At 51.3% G+C, this 18,736-nt stretch overlaps 1 protein-coding gene across 1 annotated transcript in view; it reads left to right on the plus strand.

Annotated features, from left to right (window-relative positions):
- The first annotated feature begins 15,378 nt into the window (after window positions 1-15,378).
- LOC138295322 (uncharacterized) overlaps window positions 15,379-18,736 on the plus strand; it is a 190,151-nt gene continuing 186,793 nt past the window's right edge. The window contains exon 1 of the mRNA XM_069233543.1: window positions 15,379-15,491. Coding sequence (XP_069089644.1) covers window positions 15,413-15,491 — 79 coding nt within the window. The 5' untranslated portion in view covers window positions 15,379-15,412. The remainder of the gene's footprint in view (window positions 15,492-18,736) is intronic.

Raw genomic sequence — 18,736 nt, forward strand, 5'->3', positions numbered from 1 at the left:
GCAGTTTAGCCTGCACAAGACCCAGATTGAGATACCACCCGATAGACGTCCCTTCCTGGACCGGGTGGCCAACCCCAGCAACCCATTAATATATGTTCTTTCAACAGCCCAAGTTTCTTGAAAGCAGCAGATATCATACAGACTAACAAATTGTAGCCAATCATTATCTTCCACCTTGCTAGCCAGACCTGCTATGTTCCATGATAGAATTCGGAGGCAACCCCCTTCAAATTATTACATGGAGTATGTGTAAGGGGGGGAGCATAGTAGAGGTATAGTAGGATTCGTCATCGTTCAATTGGCACTTGTTCCAAAGGATGCTCCGGCGCTCCATGCCTGTGCAGCTACTACAAATGACCAGTCCTCGCAGTTGTCCCCTTTATCCCTCTCATCGTGGCTCGGGTTCTTAATTTGTCTACAGTTCTTATGAGTAGTGATGGTCGGTGTTTCTAGCACTCCACTGCCCTTAGCTAAGTTTTTCTTCTTTTTTTTGCCAAAGTATCGAGCCATACCTGGGAGAACTCCCAGTCCTTTGCATATCTGGGCTTTTCCCACATTGTTCAACCCATCTGGGTTCCTCCTGATTGAAATTGGGGCATGGCTGCACATGGAAACCCATTATGTGGAAACAATCTGTGTGGTTAAGAATTAGGCTGGCTGTCCCTGGTAAAGCAAATTTAAGCAGAGCTAAGGGGCAGGAGCGGGCTGGATCACCTTGGATGGTTTCTGGACAAACATACCCCCAGCATTAGTCAATGGTGGTCATTACAACCCTGGCGGACGGTGTTAAAGTGGCGGTAAGACCGCCAACAGGCCGGCAGTAAAAAAATAGCAATTACGACCATGGCGGAAACCGCCAACAAAGACAGCCACTTTAACACACCGACCGCCACGGCGGTACAAACAAACAGCTCGGCGGTCACCGCCAACAGACAGGCGGGAGACAATGTACCGCCCACACTATTATGACAGGCCAATCCACCACCTTTTCCGGGGCGGATACACCGCGGAAAAAAACACGGCGGAAATAGGAATTTCGAAGAGAAAACGCTCACCTCTACACACTCCACGAGGAACGAGGACACCATGGAACCGGAACTCCAAATCCTACCTGCGATAGTCTTCCTGCTCCTCTACCAGGAGCACGAATGGCGGCGGCGAAGACCACAGTGAGTACTGCACCTACGACACAGGGGAGGGGGGAGGGAAAAAACAGGGACACACACATGCAACACCCCCCCTCACCCACTACAACACACACACTAATGCATATCAATACATCACAGTTACACCCCCCAAACCCGGAAGAATGCAAAGACCGAAGAAAATGAGTGTAATCATCGGAATATATTACAAACAAGTAGGAAGAAATATATATATACACCATGTACAAAATAAATACAAGGCAAAGAAGTCCAGGTACAGCACAAAGAAAGTCAGTGGAACACTGGGACCACACAGTATGGGTGAGGCCCACACAAGATCCCCAACCATGACGGAGAGAACACTGCAGGGGCATCAGAGAGCAAGAAAACAGGCACCTCAGGGGGAGGGAAAAGGGGGGGGCACCTCAGCCGCATGAGTGCACAATGCCAAATCCACGAGGAGGCCACATGCCCACTGTTCAATCCTGGGGAGTGAAAAGCCACAGTCTCTCAAGTCTATACAGTGGGTGGCATGCCCACTGTTCAATCCTGGGGAGTGCAAAGCCACAGTCTCTCAAGTGGATAACAGTCTCCACTGGTTCTGGAGGGGGACTGGTGCCCAGAGTGCTTCATCCTGTGAAGGACGGAGGTAGGGGATGGATGTCTCCACTGGTTCTGGAGGGGGACTGGTGCCCAGAGTGCTTCATCCTGTGAAGGACAGAGGTAGTGGATGGATGTCTCTACTGGTTCTGGAGGGGGACTGGTGCCCAGAGTGCATCACTCACCCCGTGACGGACCCAGTTGCGTCAGTGCCCCTGCCGCTCATGGGCTAACGGTGCTTGAGACAGCGGTGCCCTGTTCAGCGGTGCTTCAGTTGGCGGTGCCCTGTTCATCGGTGCTTGAGTTGCCGGTGCCCTGTTCAGCGGTGCTTGAGTAGGCGGTGCCCTGTTCAGCGGTGCTTGAGAAGGCAGTGCCCTGTTCAGTGGTGCCTGAGTTGGCGGTGCCCTGTTCAGCGGTGCTTGAGTTGGCAGTGCCCTGTTCAGCGGTGCTTGAGTTGGCGGTGCCCTGTTCAGCGGTGCTTGAGACGGCGGTGCCCTGTTCAGCGGTGCTTGAGTAGGTGGTGCCCTGTTCAGCGGTGCTTGAGGCGGCGGTGCCCTGTTCAGCGGTGCTTCAGTAGGCGGTGCCCTGTTTAGCGGTGCTTGAGTTGGCGTTGCCCTGTTCAGCGGTGCTTCAGTAGGCGGTGCCCTATTCAGCGGTGCTTGAGTAGGCGGTGCCCTGTTCAGCGGTGCTTGAGTTGGCGGTGCCCTGTTCAGTGGTGCTTGAGACGGCGGTGCCCTGTTCAGCGGTGCTTGAGACGGCGGTGCCCTGTCCAATGGTGCTTGAGTAGGCGGTGCCCTATTCAGCGGTGCTTCAGTTGGCGGTGCCCTGTTCAGCGGTGCCTGAGTTGGCGGTGCCCTGTTCAGCGGTGCTTGAGTAGGCGGTGCCCTGTTCAGCGGTGCTTGAGTAGGCAGTGCCCTGTTCGGTGGTGCTTGAGTTGGCGGTGCCCTGTTCAGCGGTGCTTGAGTTGGCGGTCCTTCATGGAACAGCGGGCCTTGTGCTGGCGGTCCTTCACGGCCCAGCGGGGCTTGTGCTGGCCGTCCTTCACGGCCCAGCGGGGCTTGTGCTGGCAGTCCTTCATGGCCCAGCGGGGCTTGTGCTGGTGGTCCTTCACGGCCCAGCGGGGCTTGTGCTGGCAGTCCTTCATGGATCAGCTGTGCTGTGCTGGGGCTGGCAGTGGCCTCCTGGGCAGCTGGGCTGGGGCCGGCGATGGCCTCCTGGGCAGCTGCGCTGGGGCTGGCGGTGGCCTCCTGGGCAGCTGGGCTGGGGCTGGCGGTGGCCTCCTGGGCAGCTGGGCTGGGGCTGGCGGTGGCCTCCTTGGCTGCTGGTCTGGGGCTGGTGGTGGCCTCCTGGGAAGCTGGGCTGGGGCTGGCGGTGGCCTCCTGGGCAGCGGGGATGATGGTGGTCTTCTCCGCCGTGCAGCCCTTCCCAGACTTGCCTGGTTTCTGGTGGCCCTTCCCCACCTTGGAAGGTGTCACAGCTGACTCCACACTCCCAACGGGACCCCTGGGAGCGGCTCTGGTGGCTGGATTCTTCTCCCTCTCCCGCCGGGCACTGGCCAACTTCTGATGCTTCAGAGGTGGGGGACTGGCTGTGCTGTGGCTCCGTGCCACACTGGCTGTCCTGGTGGCTGGTGCACTCCACATACCTGTGACTACAGGCACCACTGGTCCCGGAGATGTTGTGGCTGAGGTGCTACTTTGGGACGTATGAGATGGATGGGATGGGGGAGGTGTGGGAAAAAGATCAAGGCCGGACAGGAAAATTATTTTGTACACACAGGGACGGGTAGCTGGAGGGGGTTTGGGAGTGGAGGAAGAGGTGGTGGAAGTAGGAGGTGTTCGTTTGGTGACTTTGGGTGCAGGTGCATGCGCTGGAGGCTGTCGTGAGGTGAATGGCTGTTGGGTGGGTGTGTGCCTGCGTTTGTGCATCTTCGGAGGGGGCATCACAGACACACTGGGGAGGACACAGGGGACGTGTGAATGGTAGTGGGGGTGGTGACTGCACGTGAGCGGGGTAAGGTGGTGGGTGTGCTGGTGAGGGACGTTGTTGCTGTAGAGGTAGTACATGCAGGTGTGAGTGTAGACGAGACTGGGAGGGAGGGGGTAGACAACAAGGAGGGGGACACAGTGGAGGCAGTGGATGTTGGTGTGTCTGCATGTGTGTGTTGCTTGCGTGAGTGCCTGTGGGATGTGTGGTGCTTATGTTTGCCTGAGCTTCCCTTGTGTGTTCAGGTGTGTGCAGGCTGGTCTGATGGTGTGCTTGGGATAGGCAGAGGTACAGGGGATTGGTTCTGGGTGAAGGAATTTGGAGGGGGGAGGCTAGAGACGGGGACAATGGCTGCCATCAGTGCTGAGGCCAGAGTTTGGAAAGCTCGGTGATGGGCCGCCTGACCAGAATGAATGCCCTCCAGTAATGCGTTAGTTTGTTGAAACTGACTTTCTACACCCTGGATGGCATTCAAAATGGTAGACTGCCCAACAGTGAGTGACCTGAGGAGGTCAATGGCCTCCTCACTGAAGGCAGCAGGGGTGACTGGGGCAGGGCCTGAGGTGCTTGGGGCGAAGGTGATGCCCACCCTCCTGGGTCAGCGGGCACTGGGCGAAGGCTGAGGGGCTGCTGGGAGGGCGGTGCTGGTAGGGGGGGTGGCGGCTGTACCTGTAGATGCGGGGGGCACAGATGTTGCCACCACCACAAGGGAGCTCCCATCAGAGGACGAGTCCGTGCCGCTGGTGTCAGCTCCTGTCCCTGCCGTGGAGCTCCCCTCGCCCTCCGTCCCACTGGTGAATTCCAAGTCCTTAGTGCGCCCTCCAGGGCCATGTGGGATGCAGCTCCCTCATTCTCCGGTGCCACTGCTCCTCCACCTGATGATGCTAATGCACACAAGAACAGGGAGACCACAAAAAGGGGGGCGGAGACAGAAGAAAGAGTGCATGAACTACCACTACCGTTGGCAGACAAGACAGACACAGAAGCCCCCTGCACTACGCCGCGCTCTTGGGCTCCACTGTTCAATTCCTGGAGAATGGCCTACAAGGCTATGGACGACATCTGCACACATAGATGATACAGGGGCATTACGGAGGGGCCTAGCCTACGGAACTCGTCCTGGCCTAGGGAAACCCACAGCCCTCCTCCCCCACCCAGACAATTCCACTGCGCGCAAAGTCAGCAGAATGAGAGTGTACTCACCCCCTTATGTCTGCTGCGATGCCCTCAAGCGCCCATCCAACTCCGGGTAGGCCACCGCCAGGATCCTGAACATCAGGGGGGTCATGGTGCGACGGGCACCCCTCCCACGTTGGGAGGCCATCCCCAGCTGAGCCTACGCCGTCTTCTTGCTCCAGCGGCGAATGTCCTCCCATTTTTTCCGGCAGTGGTGCTCCGTCTATGGTAGACCCCCAGGGTCCGGACGTCCTTGGCGATGGCACGCCAAATATCTTTCTTCTGGTGGGCGCTGACCTACATGAAATGTACAGGGGAAGAAGAGAAGTCATTACCAACTTCACCGTCAAAGTGATTGGCCCCCATCCCTACCCTTGCCATGTGGCACATGCATTCACCGTCTTTCATGCATGCAGCACTCTGCCCCCTTCCTTCTTACATCCAGCCCTCTCCACACAGGCATGGCCCATACAACATGCTCCCAGTGTACTTACCTGTTTGTCTGGAGGACTGTAGAGTAGCGTGTACTGGGGGAGGACCCCATCCACGAGCTTCTCCAACTCCTCCGATGTGAGGCAGGGGCCCTTTCCCCAGACGCACAAGCCATTGTCTCTTCCAGACCAAGGTCACAGCAGCACGTGCAGTGTAGGTCCTCTCCTGTCAAAGATCAGGTATCGAGTGATTGAAGAGATAGAAAATGGCGGTCACGTCCGCGGCGGTGCGTACCGTCACCGCCGGCGTACATCGTCATTGGCTCCTGGGACCCATAGGGTCCAATGTTAACCAATGCAGCATTGCGCCGGCGCAGTTATCTCACATCCCATTGTCCCATTTTACAGGTCAGGCAGCCGCCATTTCAGGGGCCCACATGGCTTCATTTTCAACTGCGTCACACATACCTAGGCCTAGACTCAACACACATACAGGCCACCTTTTGTGTATGATTGGTGTTCTGGGTAAACTGTGGGTACATACCTCTGAGTTGTTTGACTCTGTGCTTGCTGTTGTCCTTCATAGGCACCGTCCGCTGGGACATGTGAGGAGATGGCGGCATCCTCCGGTGAACCGACCGTGGACCTGTCGACAATGGAGGAGCGACATTTGATAATCACCTACAGGCTTGACAGTGCCACAATCCAGGAACTGTGTACCCAGTTGGAGCCAGACCTGATGTCAGCAATCCGCCATCCCACAGGAATCCCCTCTCAGGTGCAGGTGCTGTCAGTGCTCCATTTCCTTGCAAGTGGCTCTTTTCAAACAACTGTGGCCATGGCATCAGGGATTTCCCAGCCTATGTTTTCCAACGTATTGTCCAGAGTGTTGTCTGCCCTGCTGAAACACATGCGGAGCTCCATCGTTTTCCCTCAGGTGGAGGATTTTCCTACAGTGAAAGGTGATTTCTATGCCCAGAGACATATCCCCAACATCATAGGTGTCATTGATGGGACCCATGTGGCTTTTGTCCCCCCAACCCCACAGGAGTGAACAGGTATACAGAAACCAGAAGAGTTATCATTCTATGAATGTACAGATGGTATGTTTTGCAGACCAGTACATCTCCCATGTGAATGCCATGTTCCCTGGCTCAGTGCATGATGCCTACATCCTGTGGAATAGCAGCATCCCTTATGTGATGGGTCAACTCCAGAGGCACCGTGTGTGGCTATTAGGTGAGCACCTGGAAGCAAGTCAGTGGGAATGGTTGGCTGGGTCTGGGGTTATCCCTCCAGATTAGTGTGTGTCTAACATTTGCCCCTCACCATTTGCAGGTGACTCTGGTTACCCCAACCTGTCATGGCTACTGACCCCAGTGAGGAATCCCAGGACCAGGGCAGAGGAACGCTACAATGAGGCCCATGGGCGAACTAGAAGGGTGATCGAGCGGGCCTTCAGCCTCCTGAAGGCCAGGTTCAGGTGCCTCCATATGACAGGTGGATCCCTATTCTACTCACCAAAGAAGGTGTGCCAGATCATCGTGGCCTGCTGTATGCTTCACAACTTGGCTTTGCGACGACAGGTGCCTTTTCTGCAGGAGGATGGTCCAGATGGAGGTGTTGTTGCAGCTGTGGAGCCTGTGGATAGTGATGAGGAGGAAGCAGAGGAAGAAGACATGCATAACAGTGACTCAGTGATCCTGCAATATTTCCAGTGAGACACAGGTAAGAACACAAACCTGCCTACTACATGTACTTTAACACTACTACCTCTCTCCTGTCTGTCGTTTTCACCCAGTGTATGGTCACTGAGTTGTCACTTTCCCTTACGGTTTCACAGATGTGGGTCCCACTGTGTGACATCTGCTTTGATTCCTCATGGACTAGAGCTGTGTGACATAGGTATGTTGACATTACTATTTAAAAAACATTTTGCGACTGTAATTGCTAATACACTATTTCGAAATCACAGACAGACTCCAGATCATTTTGTGCTTTAGGTGTGTTTATTTAAATGCTCAAAATTGGAGGGGGTAGTGAAATGGTGAGGGGTGATGGCAGAGGAGTGTCCATGGCAGAGTCCAGTCTATTAGTCTCACAGGTGCATTGCCCATATGGGCATAGGCAGTGGAGCTGGGGCAGTTTAATTATGGACAGGGTGACAAAGTGGGACAGTAGGATGACAATCAGGGTGGTCTCATTTCTTGGCAGGGGTCTTGGCATTGTGCTCTGTCTTGTTCCTGGATCTCAGGGACCGTTTGCGGGGTGGTTCTCCCTCTGCAGGGGGTGGAGGGCTGGTATGGTGGTCCTGTGGCGGGGCGTCCTGTCCACTAGCGCCGGTGGAGGTGGTGGGCAGTTCATTGTCCATGCTAGTGTCAGGAACCCCTTGTAGTGCCACAGTGTCCCTCCTGGTGTTGAGTACTTCCTTCAGCACCCCTACGATGGTGCCCAGGGTGGAGCTGATGGTTCTGAGTTCCTCCCTGAAACCCATATACTGTTCCTCCTGCAGGCGCTGGTTCTCCTGAAACTTGGCCAGTACCATTGCCCTCGTCTCCTGGGAGTGGTGGTATGCTCCCATGATGTTGGAGAGGGCCTCGTGGAGAGTAGTTCCCCTGGCCTGTCCGCCCCCTGTCGCACGGCAGCCCTCCCAGTTCCCCTGCGTTCCAGTGCCTCCGTTCCCTGGACCGTGTGCCCACTACCACTGCCCCCAGGTCCCTGTTGTTGTTGGGATGGTGGGTTATCCTGGGTTCCCTGTAGTGGTGGACACACAGCTGATTGACGTGTCCTGGGGACGGAAGTATGGGCCCGCTGGGTGGGTGCTGTGCTGGTGTTTCCAGAGGGGGAAGGTCTGTGGAGGCCTATGCCTGTGTGAGGTGAACCGACTGTCCAGAGGTCCGGCATGGTCATCTAGATCCAGTTGGACAGAGCTGCTGTCATCACTGTGGGCCTCTTGTGATGGTGGTGTGGACATGTGTGGACCCTCCTGTCCGGTGACGTTGGGTAGTGGTCCTGAAGGGGAATAAAAGGATGTTTGTTAAATCTGTGTGTGTAATGGTGTGCAATGGGTGGGTGACTGTGTACCCCAGTGCTAGCATTCCTGTGTGGGAGCTCGTGTGATGATGGTTTAGGGGGGTGTATGGGTATGTGCAGTGGCCATGCTTTGGTGATGTGTGTCCATGCTTTGTTGTTGCATGCAGGGATTGGTGTTGGAATGGGTGGTTTGTGATATGGGGACATTTGGGAGGAGCAGGGGTGCTGGGGGTGAGGGTGAGGGTGGGGTATGTGATAGCATGCAGGTAGGGTGGGGGATGTAATAGTAAAGCTTTGTCTTACCAGAGTCCATTCCTCCAGCTACTCCTGTGAGATCCTCAGGATGTGGAATCGCCAAGACCTGCACCTCCCATATTGTTAGTTCTGGGGGAGGAGGTGGGGGTCCGCCGCCAGTCCGCTGAACCGCCAGGTGGTGTCTTGAGACCACGGAACGCACCTTCCCCCGTAGGTCGTTCCACCTCTTCCTGATGTCCTCCCGATTTCTTGGGTGTTGTCCCACTATGTTGACCCTGTCCACTATTCTTCGCCATAGCTCCATTTTCCTAGCTATGGAGGTGTACTGCACCTGTGATCCGAATAGCTGTGGCTCTACCTGGACGATTTCCTCCACCATGACCCTGAGCTCCTCCTCTGAGAACCTGGAGTGTCTTTGACGCGCCATGGGGTGGTGTAGGTGATATGTGGGGTGGAGTGTGTGGTGATAAGTGTGTTGATATGTAGTGGTGGAAGTTGTGTGGGTGATGGTGATGTGTGCCTGTGGATGCTGTTGTTCTTGCTGGTGGTGCTTTCTCTCTGGCCTTCTCTCTGCAATTTGGTTGTAGGGGTTTGTGGGTGATGTGGGTGTGAGTTTTATATTGTAATGGGTGTGTGGGAGTGGTGTGTGTATGTGTATCAGGTGTGTGTATTTGGAATTGTCCAATGTGGCTGTGTTTTGTAAGAGTGTGTGTATTTTGAGCGCAACAGTGTGTACCGCCAATGGAATACCGTGGTTGAAAGACCGCCGCATGGATTCGTGGGTCGTGATAGTGTGGGCATATTTATGTTGGCGTGACGGTGGAGGTTTTTTTATCGCCAGTTTATCACTGACCTTTGGTGTGGCGGACTTGTGTGGGTGTCTGAATTTTGGTGGATTCCGAGATGTGGGTCATAATAGCTGTGGCGGAATTCCGCGGCCACGGCGGTGTGTTGGCGGCCTTCTGTACGGCGGTAAGTAGCTTTTACCGCCAATGTTGTAATGAGGGCCAATATGTCTTTGCTTACATCCCAGTTTTAGTAATCTCAGTCACTGGAAGAGAGCACTCTCAGCTCTGGTACAGAAAACAAAGGCTTCATAATTGTGACCTTTTTAGGGGTAGATTTAGACACAAATCCGGGGAGAGATCAACGAACTCTAGATAGTGCCTCCTATATGTTCTCGCTGGTGCAACACCAAGAGTGGCAGCAGTGGCAGCATTATGTAAATCACGAGCATCCGCACTGTCTCTGCATCTAGTTCCCGGAGGCACCGAAAATGGTACAGCATCCGGATTCAAGTTTGAGCCAGGTGAACCCTCAGCTTGCTAGATGTTTGCAAATCACCCTGTTCAGTTGGGATTGCCACCATCTCTTGGGTGTGAGGCAGAGAACTACTTGTCTCAGATATTCTCTGTGAGCCCGTCCCCACCACCATTCTTTTTCTCTTCCTCTTTATGGGGTCTTCCTTCTTATTCCTAGGCCTCCCTTTCCCTAGGGGGTGAACCTGGCAATCAGCACATTCAGTGGCATCGCCCTTATGTTATATGGTCTTGGGGTGAAGGGGTTGGATGGACCACGGGGTGACTACTTCACCCCAATGTCTAGCAGCCTGACAGGAAGCGTTATCAGGCATGAGAACGACTAGGTTGCTAGTATTGATATTCTCCACCCTTGGCGCATCCTTGGTGTTTACAGTTGAAGTTATCCCTCTATCTGCATCATCCTTGGGGTTAGAGAATAACCATTTGAGGGAAAACACTGGAAATGGTATAGCTCTTATTCCCGTTTTTTTTACATTTCCTTTCTTCTTGATATCCTTACTCGGGTTAACACCTATTCCATCTAGGACTACACCTTGCAGCCCCCATCCCTCCTTCCACACCCCCCAGATCCCGCTGACAAATTCGTAGGCTCAGTGGATGTGGATGTAGCTCCAGGATTAACCTGATGTTCCTCTACAGAGGAGCTATCCATCCCTGCTTCGGCAGGCCCAATACATTCTTTATTACCAAAAGCAGAGTCACCAGGGGAATAATCCATAGCCATAGGCCTACTAATCCGTGGTATACTCCTGGTTTGGACAGTAGTGAGATTTGCGTCTGCATAGTACTCCTTGTGGGCTAGGGAAGTTTGTACTGGCTATATCTAACATACAGGAAAGGCTGATGAAAAATGCCCTGGTTCGCCCCCTTTGTTCTTTCGCCTGCAACTATAGTCTGTAATATTGTAGTTAACAGTGACTCTATATGCTCTGATCCCCCAATAAATTTCTCTAATAGTGCAAGAATCGATGCTAGGATATTTTTTTGTGCAATCATGGCTTCTGACCTTATAAACCCTTGTTGGGACTCTGGAGGTACAGGATTGGTCCTTTGGTGCGGGCAGGGAGAAAGGTGCTGGTATGTGGAATCAGTCAAGCAGAACCCCCACTGGGGGAGGAACTATTGTTGGTAAACTGGAAATCAAGGGCGGCCTCCGCCAAACTATCACCAGATGCCAATCGAGCATTAGATGTTTTGCAGGTTCCTATATCATTCTTGGTCGGTGCTAAACTGCACAGTATGTCGGGGAGCGTGTAATCCAGAAACATCAGGGAGCTTTCGCTTAGGTAGTCATTTTTCCCTCTTTGATTGCCATCACACCGGTCACTCCGGTCGGTGGATTTGCTACTTGATAGCACTAATTCACTAGCAGAGCAGCCGTAAAGTGGGGGCTCGAATAAAGCATCACAGGCCTCCCTTCCCTGTGGTACCCTGGACCTACACCCCAGCCTCTCCGGCATGGGGACCCCAGTACACTAAGTTGGCTCTTTGGCGTAGGGCATGATTTACTACGAGTTTGCTCCTCAGTTACCTTCACCTCTTCATCCACCGGCATGATCTCTAGTGGTCGAGCCAAGGTGAATGCAGTACTCTTAACAGTTCTCTTCTCACTGGCTCTCTCACTCGAGGCATTCATGTGAATCTCCATCCCCATCAACCCAGTCATTGTTGACATTATCGTTATCATTTTTCTCCAGGGCACCCCCCTGCACCCTAGCTTCTCCTTCTCCTTCTCCTCCTCGATGGTCTGCTGCAGCAAAGGTGCCTTGTCCACCTTCTGATAGAAGCTAGTTATTAACTTCCTGCGGGGTCTACGGGCTGCCTTGTTATTAACCTCGCTGCAGGCGCCAGCCAGGGGTGTAGGGGGCACAGAAGGTGCTGCAGGGGAGGGTCCAGGAACTGCAAGCATAGGACTGTGGGGGTCATGAGGAAGAAGAGGCGTTGGCAGCCCACCTGCACCTGGGGCTTTGCACCCGAGTCCTTTTGCCTGGGGTGCGTCATAACTGATCTACTGAATACTCTCATTGAGCGCCTAGGTACTGCTTGTCTTGTATTGAGACTCCGTCTGTTTTTCAGCATCATTCTCTATTGTCAAAATGCAATGTACTGGAAAGGGCTTGGGCTGTAATGCAATGATCACAGTAGTTGTAGTGATCGCACAGTGTATGATGTACGATGTTAATTTCTCAAGCCCAGTGCCCAGACCGGGTGGCGAGGGAGCACATGGGGTGGAGCAAGCCACACCGAAACCTACTCCACCGTTTCTGCCCCTATCCGGCTCAACCCTAATGCCACAGCCACGCACCCCCCTGCACCATTTAGTTGACCGTCTCAAGTCTCAGGTCTTACTGTCTCAGTAGTTCCTCTGGTACCTAGGGACCAGGCTGGAGAGGAAGAGCACCAGACGCTCAATTCCTGGCAATAATGTGAAGTGATATTTTAGTGCTATCGACTGCAGCAATATCGGTGGGAAATCATTGTAGTAGTAGTAGACAGAATTAATGTACAGAGGCGTGTACAAAGAGTAGCAGCAGCTGTGGCAGGTTATGAATGGGTGTATCAGGCTAAGGTATAGCTTTAGCTAAACTGTAGTGGCAATAGCATCAGCATGAACAATAGCAGCAACAATAGCAGATTAAAGCTGAAGATGAGGAATGAAAACGGTTGGGGGGGTAAAGCAGTTTGGTACCCCTCCTACACCAGCAAAAAAGGGTGGGTGGGTGTTATGGGGAATGTCTCCAATGTCTCCATGTGTAATAGGCTTCTCCATGACTGGCACATTTGATTTACTAGTAAGTTCCTAGTAAAGTGCACTAGAGGTGTCCAGGGCCTGTAGATTAAATGCTACTAGTAGGGCTGCAGAACTGGTTGTGCCACCAACATGGCTAGCCCTGTAAACATGGCTCAGACCTGCCACTGTAGTGTCTGTGTGTACAGTTTTACCCTGCCAATTCGACCTGGCAAGTGTACCCACTGGCCAGGCCCAAACCTTCCCTTTTTGTACATGTAAGGCACCCCTAAGTTAGGCCCTAGGTAGCTCCATGGGCAGGGGGTGGTGTATGTTTAAGGTGGGACATATACTAGTGTGTTTTATATGTCCTAACTGTGAAATACTGCTTAACCCAGCTTTCACTGTTGCAAGGCCTGTCTCTCTCATAGGTTAAAAAGGGAGCTACTTTTAAATATCATTAAAGTGCACATTCCCTATCGGAGCAGATGGAAATGGGGAGTTTGGTGTCTCTGAACTCACAATTTAAAAATATATCTTTTGGTGAAGGTGGTTTTTAGATTGTTAATTTGAAAATGCCACTTTCAGAAAGTGGGCATTTTCTTGCTTGAAACATTCTGTGACTGCTGGTTTGTGGATTCCCTGTCTGGGTCAGACTGACAGTTGGGCTGATGTGAATGCCTTCTAGACAGTGACACAAAGGGGGCTGGGTTGTAGCCTGCATATCCTGATAGGACATCTGAGCTTGAGTGGAGGGAGGAGTGGGCATTTACATCTGAATGGGCTGTGCTTGCCCTCACACAATGCAGTCTCCAACCCCCTCGTGTATGTCTGGGGCCTGGCCAAGGCAGGATTTTGTGAACAACAGAGACTTTCCTTTGAAGTAGGCCTACTTCAAAGGCAGAAAGAGGTATAAGTATTGGACCCCAAAACCCTGACGATGTGATTACTTCAAAGATTCAAGAGGAACCTCTACCTGGAGAAGAGCTGAAGAGCTAATGAGAAGTGCTACCCTGGCCTGTGACTGTGGTGTGTTGGGCTGTCCTGCAGTTGCTGGTTCTGCCTGTGCAAGGGGACAGAGACTGGACTTTGTTGCATTCCTGCTTGAGAAGTAACTCCAAAGGCTTGGAGTGGAGCTTGCCCCCTGTTTTGAAGCCTCAAGGACAGCATGTCACGGTTTCAGGCGGGTCTGATCAGGACTCTGGTTGGGAAACCTCTTGAGGTCACCGAATATCCTAAAGAGGTAGTGTACTGGGGCAGAAGAGCAGCTAAAGGCATACACGGAAAGGACAGCTATGGACAGGCACAGGAAACAGAAAAGTAAAAGCTGAGCAACCCTTGTGCGAACAAACAGGAAACAGATTACTAATGGACAAACACGCTGGGGTTGTACACAGAGTAGGGCACAGAACCTCCCACAGTGACAGGGAATGTCAATGCCTCTGTGCAGTTTGCTCTTATAGATAGTCACCCTGCCAGCCCCACAGAAAGGAGGTAACAGAAGTGATTCAGTCTTTGGACCCTTGGAGCACAAACAAAGATAGCACTTACTTACACAAGACACGGTCTTGTGGGTCCAGCTGGAAACACAGTGGCAATTCTTGGAAAAACAGCAATAGCACACTGTCACTGTCACCTCTTCAGTATACCGAATGAAAAAAACAATTTTGCGAGTCAGTAATAGGTTTCTGACTCACAAAATAGCTTATTAGCTGTCACAAATGTGCCCTTTGTGTCCGTTTAACCCTTAATTTATTTGGCCCCAAGTGACTTGGCATTCGGTAAATGTTGGGATTCGAAGAGGTCAAAGTTCATGCCACTGAGCCAGGTTCGTACATACTAGTATGGTATCCCAGAGGGGCAGCAGTATAAGGATCTGGCCAGCAGGTAACCTCATGCTGATGCGAGGGAGGATGCTCATCGTCCAGAGAGTGAGTATACAAGGCCGAGCAACAAGATCCATCGCTCTCGAAAGTTCTTGCAGGGCTGGTGAGGTTAGCAGTTGATGAAATTGGAATATGCAGTTTGGTTGAAAACAATGATAGTGAGCACACGGGATGGTCTCGCTACGAATCATACATTCTGGACAAAAGCGTTGTTATCTGCCTGTGTGAATGTTTAGGATGTTCAGTCATACAACTGAGTACGAGGACATCGAACTTCTGATAGTCAGTGCATCCCCATTCTTGTAGCAGGAACACTGCAAAGGGTGACTCCTGTGCAGCCATTTAGCATACCCTGGTAGGTGGATATGAGCACAACAGGCCATTCCACAGACACGGAAGCATTGGCAAAGCCAATAGGTCTGGCTTGGCTGCCAGCCTGTTGGCTTTGTGAACGTTTGCTTTGGTTAAAACGTTAGTTTTTGGGAGAGGGGACTACCAGGCCTTCACTAAAATATAAAAAAAAGCATGGCTAACAGCAAAAATAGTTTGATGCTGAACAAATGCACCCTGCTGCAGCCCTGCCTGCTCCTTCATGTCTGAAAGCGCTTCGTGTGAAAGTGCTGAATGCTTGCAACCTCATTCGGGGGTTGTTCCCAGTCTATTTGACCCAGCAACCATGACCCCACAGTTCAGGACGAGTCACGTTGTGAAACAGACTATTATGAAATAGGCTTGGCAGAGGCTCAAGGCATGTTTGTAATGTTCGGCTCCCTCCCACCCCCTTCCCATCAATCAACCCTTCAAACCCCAGGCAGCAGAGTGCAGGGCTTCAGACTGTCCTGACTGCACCATGAGGGCGTCACTCGGCTGCCTGGTTCCGCTGGCCCTTCTCGCCATCTGCAAGGGGGGGCCCTCAGACCATCCCGAAGGTAGGTGGGAGGGACGGCCAGTTTTACTGAGTTCCTATGTTAGACTTCAACAAGGCCCCGTCCAGTGTAGACACAAACTTTACCCAATCCTGCCTTGCTATGAACCACCAACAACAGACATTCCAGGATGTTCCTTTGTTTGTTGATGCCTACTTCTTTTTTAGGTCTCTTGTGACATAAATCAAAGGACGAGCCCTTTAATAGCGCGTCCGGCAACTCATTTCAGATCTAGTGTAGGGGATACAGAAACATAATTGTGTCTCTTAGGAAAGTGAACAGGACCGGGTTTAATTTGAGTTCTCGGGGCTGATTGCATCGTGGCGCAGTGATTGGTGGAATTAGATGTTGCTCGACGTGTGCATCCACCTCATAGAAGCAGGGCCCGCTTTCAGGCGGTGCGACCGGTGCAGCCGCACCGGGAGCCTACCTGGATGTGGAGGGGGAGGACGCGCTGATCTCAGGGGGGCGCTGTGTTCTGCAATGACTTACGAAAATTGCGATTTAAAAGCACTTGCGCAAAAGTTCCTTGTCCGTCCAGCCTTCAGGAAGCAATTAAAACGTCAAAATACAGCGTGCGGTTAATGTTCCTGCCAGGGAGAGAGATGGGAGTTTTGTCTAGTAACAGCTATGACTCGCCACACAGTAGCGCAGAGGGTTAATATCCCTGCTGCAAAAAACAGAACTATATTTTTAGGTGGATAGACGAGTGAATTAGTAAAGTCAGCCTTTCTACGCGTTTTTAAACATATGAAATATAAGCGAGGGAGGGGCTGTGGAGAGAGTGAGGGAATCCTAGTAGGTGGTCATGGGGTGGGGGTCCCCAAAATATGGTCGCACAGGGCGTCACCAGCACTAAAGCCGGCCCTGCATAGAAGTAGTTCAAAACCACAGCCTCAAAGCACAGGGACGGCTGTCAAACAATGCGCCTATGTAGCTATGCACTGAAAAACACAGATACACTTGAATTATAAGCCCTGAAATTCATCAGTCAAGGTGTTCAAAAGGTTGGCCTCCATTTTCCCACATGCTGTCAGCAAACTGATTTCCTGAGTGTGCGCCACGCTGTGTGTAGATTTGTCAGATGGTTCGATGCAAACAAACACTTTTCTGAGCCCAATTTAAGTGGCGACCATTGGCCCCAGCCGAATGTGCACACATCTGAAAATCAGCCGAGTGACTGTGTGACCAATTTATAAGTAAATTAACACATGGCTTTTCAGTTGTCATGATACACAAAAGTGTTAACCCTTTTTGCTGTGTCTCCCATATGTGTTGTCACGATTGCCCTGAATTATGTTCTGTAATTCGGAAATGTTGCAGACTGCTGCGAGGTAACTGTTAGGATCTGCCAGGGACTGGTGTACATGTGAAAGTCTAATAACCCCTTTAACCATATACATCTTATGATCACAGCATGGGGTGGTCGAGACGTCCTGCTCCCGAGATGCCAGTCCCTGAAAAATTACACGCATGGACGAGAGTGCTCGCATACAAAGGCACAATTTAACACACAACATTTTTAGTTAAAAAAAATATATAGAAGAAAAATAATAAGGTTATTTTACGTGTGACGTGCCTCTCATTTGAGGCTCCTCTAGGCCTCGTCCACTCTGGGTTTTTTTGTTGCATGAACATAGTGGAAGGACCGGGTCTGCAACTGTTTGGTGAAACCTAGAGAGAATAAATGGCATTTGTGCATGGAACGAAAAATACTCATGGGTAAAAGGAGGAGCAAAGGGCCACAAAGAAGGCATTTCCTGCCGAAATCACAACGGACTTCTTTCTTTTATTTACTTTTTTTTAAGTAATTCCAGCAGAGTGACAACAGCGACTCCTTTTATTATTTTATTTACTTGTTTTCGGGCAAAAGCTTGGCACCGACTACCACTTTCTTTATTTTATTTTGTTATGTGACTCTGCATGTCGCTGCCCAGCTCAACGTTGATAACTTTCATTACCTCAGTGATAAGTGGATGAATGCACCCCAAGTGTATGTAAAAAGGAACATGTGGTAGGAACAGCAGCAAATATTCAATATAGAAATGCAATAGATAACGCCTCCTCCAATATTTTTACAAAGGCCAGGGCACCCTGCAATGCCATGGGAAGACTGGAGAGGGTTTGAGACTTACTTGGAGGCAGTGAGGGGTGATGTATTTTGTTCTGAGTGGCAATTGGCTATCTTGAAATAGCCTCTGGGTAGCAGGCAGAAAAGGTTTGAAAACTTAACCTATCCCAGTGAATTAATGAGAATAATGATAACAAGACATTGGATCAGATGAAGTTCTTGAAGATGGGTCATAGCAATTTAAGGCCCAACTAGTACCTTTTCTCAAACTCTAATATCTCAAAAACTGCTTAACAGATTTACTCTGTGCTTGTAAAACCGCACTTTATGAATTAAATTCCAGATTTATTCCAGGTTTATCACAATCAATTTTTGTTAGTTCTTAGCAATATTTCCTGTAGGAGATTTAAAAAAAGTAAGAAGTATATCTTTTTTGACCACCCTCTTTTAACTTTTTTTTCTCCTGTCCATACCTGCATGAAAACTGGGACGCCAGACCTTAGTTGCAAACCAAACAAACCAAACCAAAGTTCCTGGTTATTAAACGCATTTACAATGGAAAGTGCAGCTGAACCATAACCACACAATGGCGATATCCACTGAAACTGATATAGATTTCTGTTTTCTTAATAACACTGGCACCATTCGACTAATCTACACAAAGTTTTTTTTTTAAAGTACATCCATGTTCATGGCAACCCTTGAAACAATAAGGGGAGGTCCCACAAGTTTTATAGTTTAATCACCAGGCCAATGATGGCTGTGTGCTGCAGAGGTTGACCTGCTGTAGAGAGTCAGGCGCCTGACCTGGCCTCATTCAACCTCTCTGCACAGCAGTGGCGGCTGGTAAATTTATGAGGGAGGGGGGCAGGACACGCATGCACACTCACACTCATTCATTCATTCACACACACACGCACGCATGCACGCACACACACATCCATTCACAACGCTCATTATCAAATATTGCAAACATACACGTACGCTAGGTGTAACTGATTGACACTTGCCCTGGGAGCTTCAGGGCTTAAACCTGAAGCGCCCAGGTTGGGGTCAATGGGTGATGCTTCCTCTCATCACCTAGGGGGAGGGCCTTAAGGCACCTTTGCTGAGCTGAGGAGGTCACGCCCGTAGGAGCTGTGACCTCTTCAGCCCAGCAAAGTTCAGCTCAGGTAGC

Source organism: Pleurodeles waltl, chromosome 5 (genome assembly GCF_031143425.1).
Source record: "Pleurodeles waltl isolate 20211129_DDA chromosome 5, aPleWal1.hap1.20221129, whole genome shotgun sequence".
Classification (NCBI taxonomy): Eukaryota; Metazoa; Chordata; class Amphibia; order Caudata; family Salamandridae; genus Pleurodeles; species Pleurodeles waltl.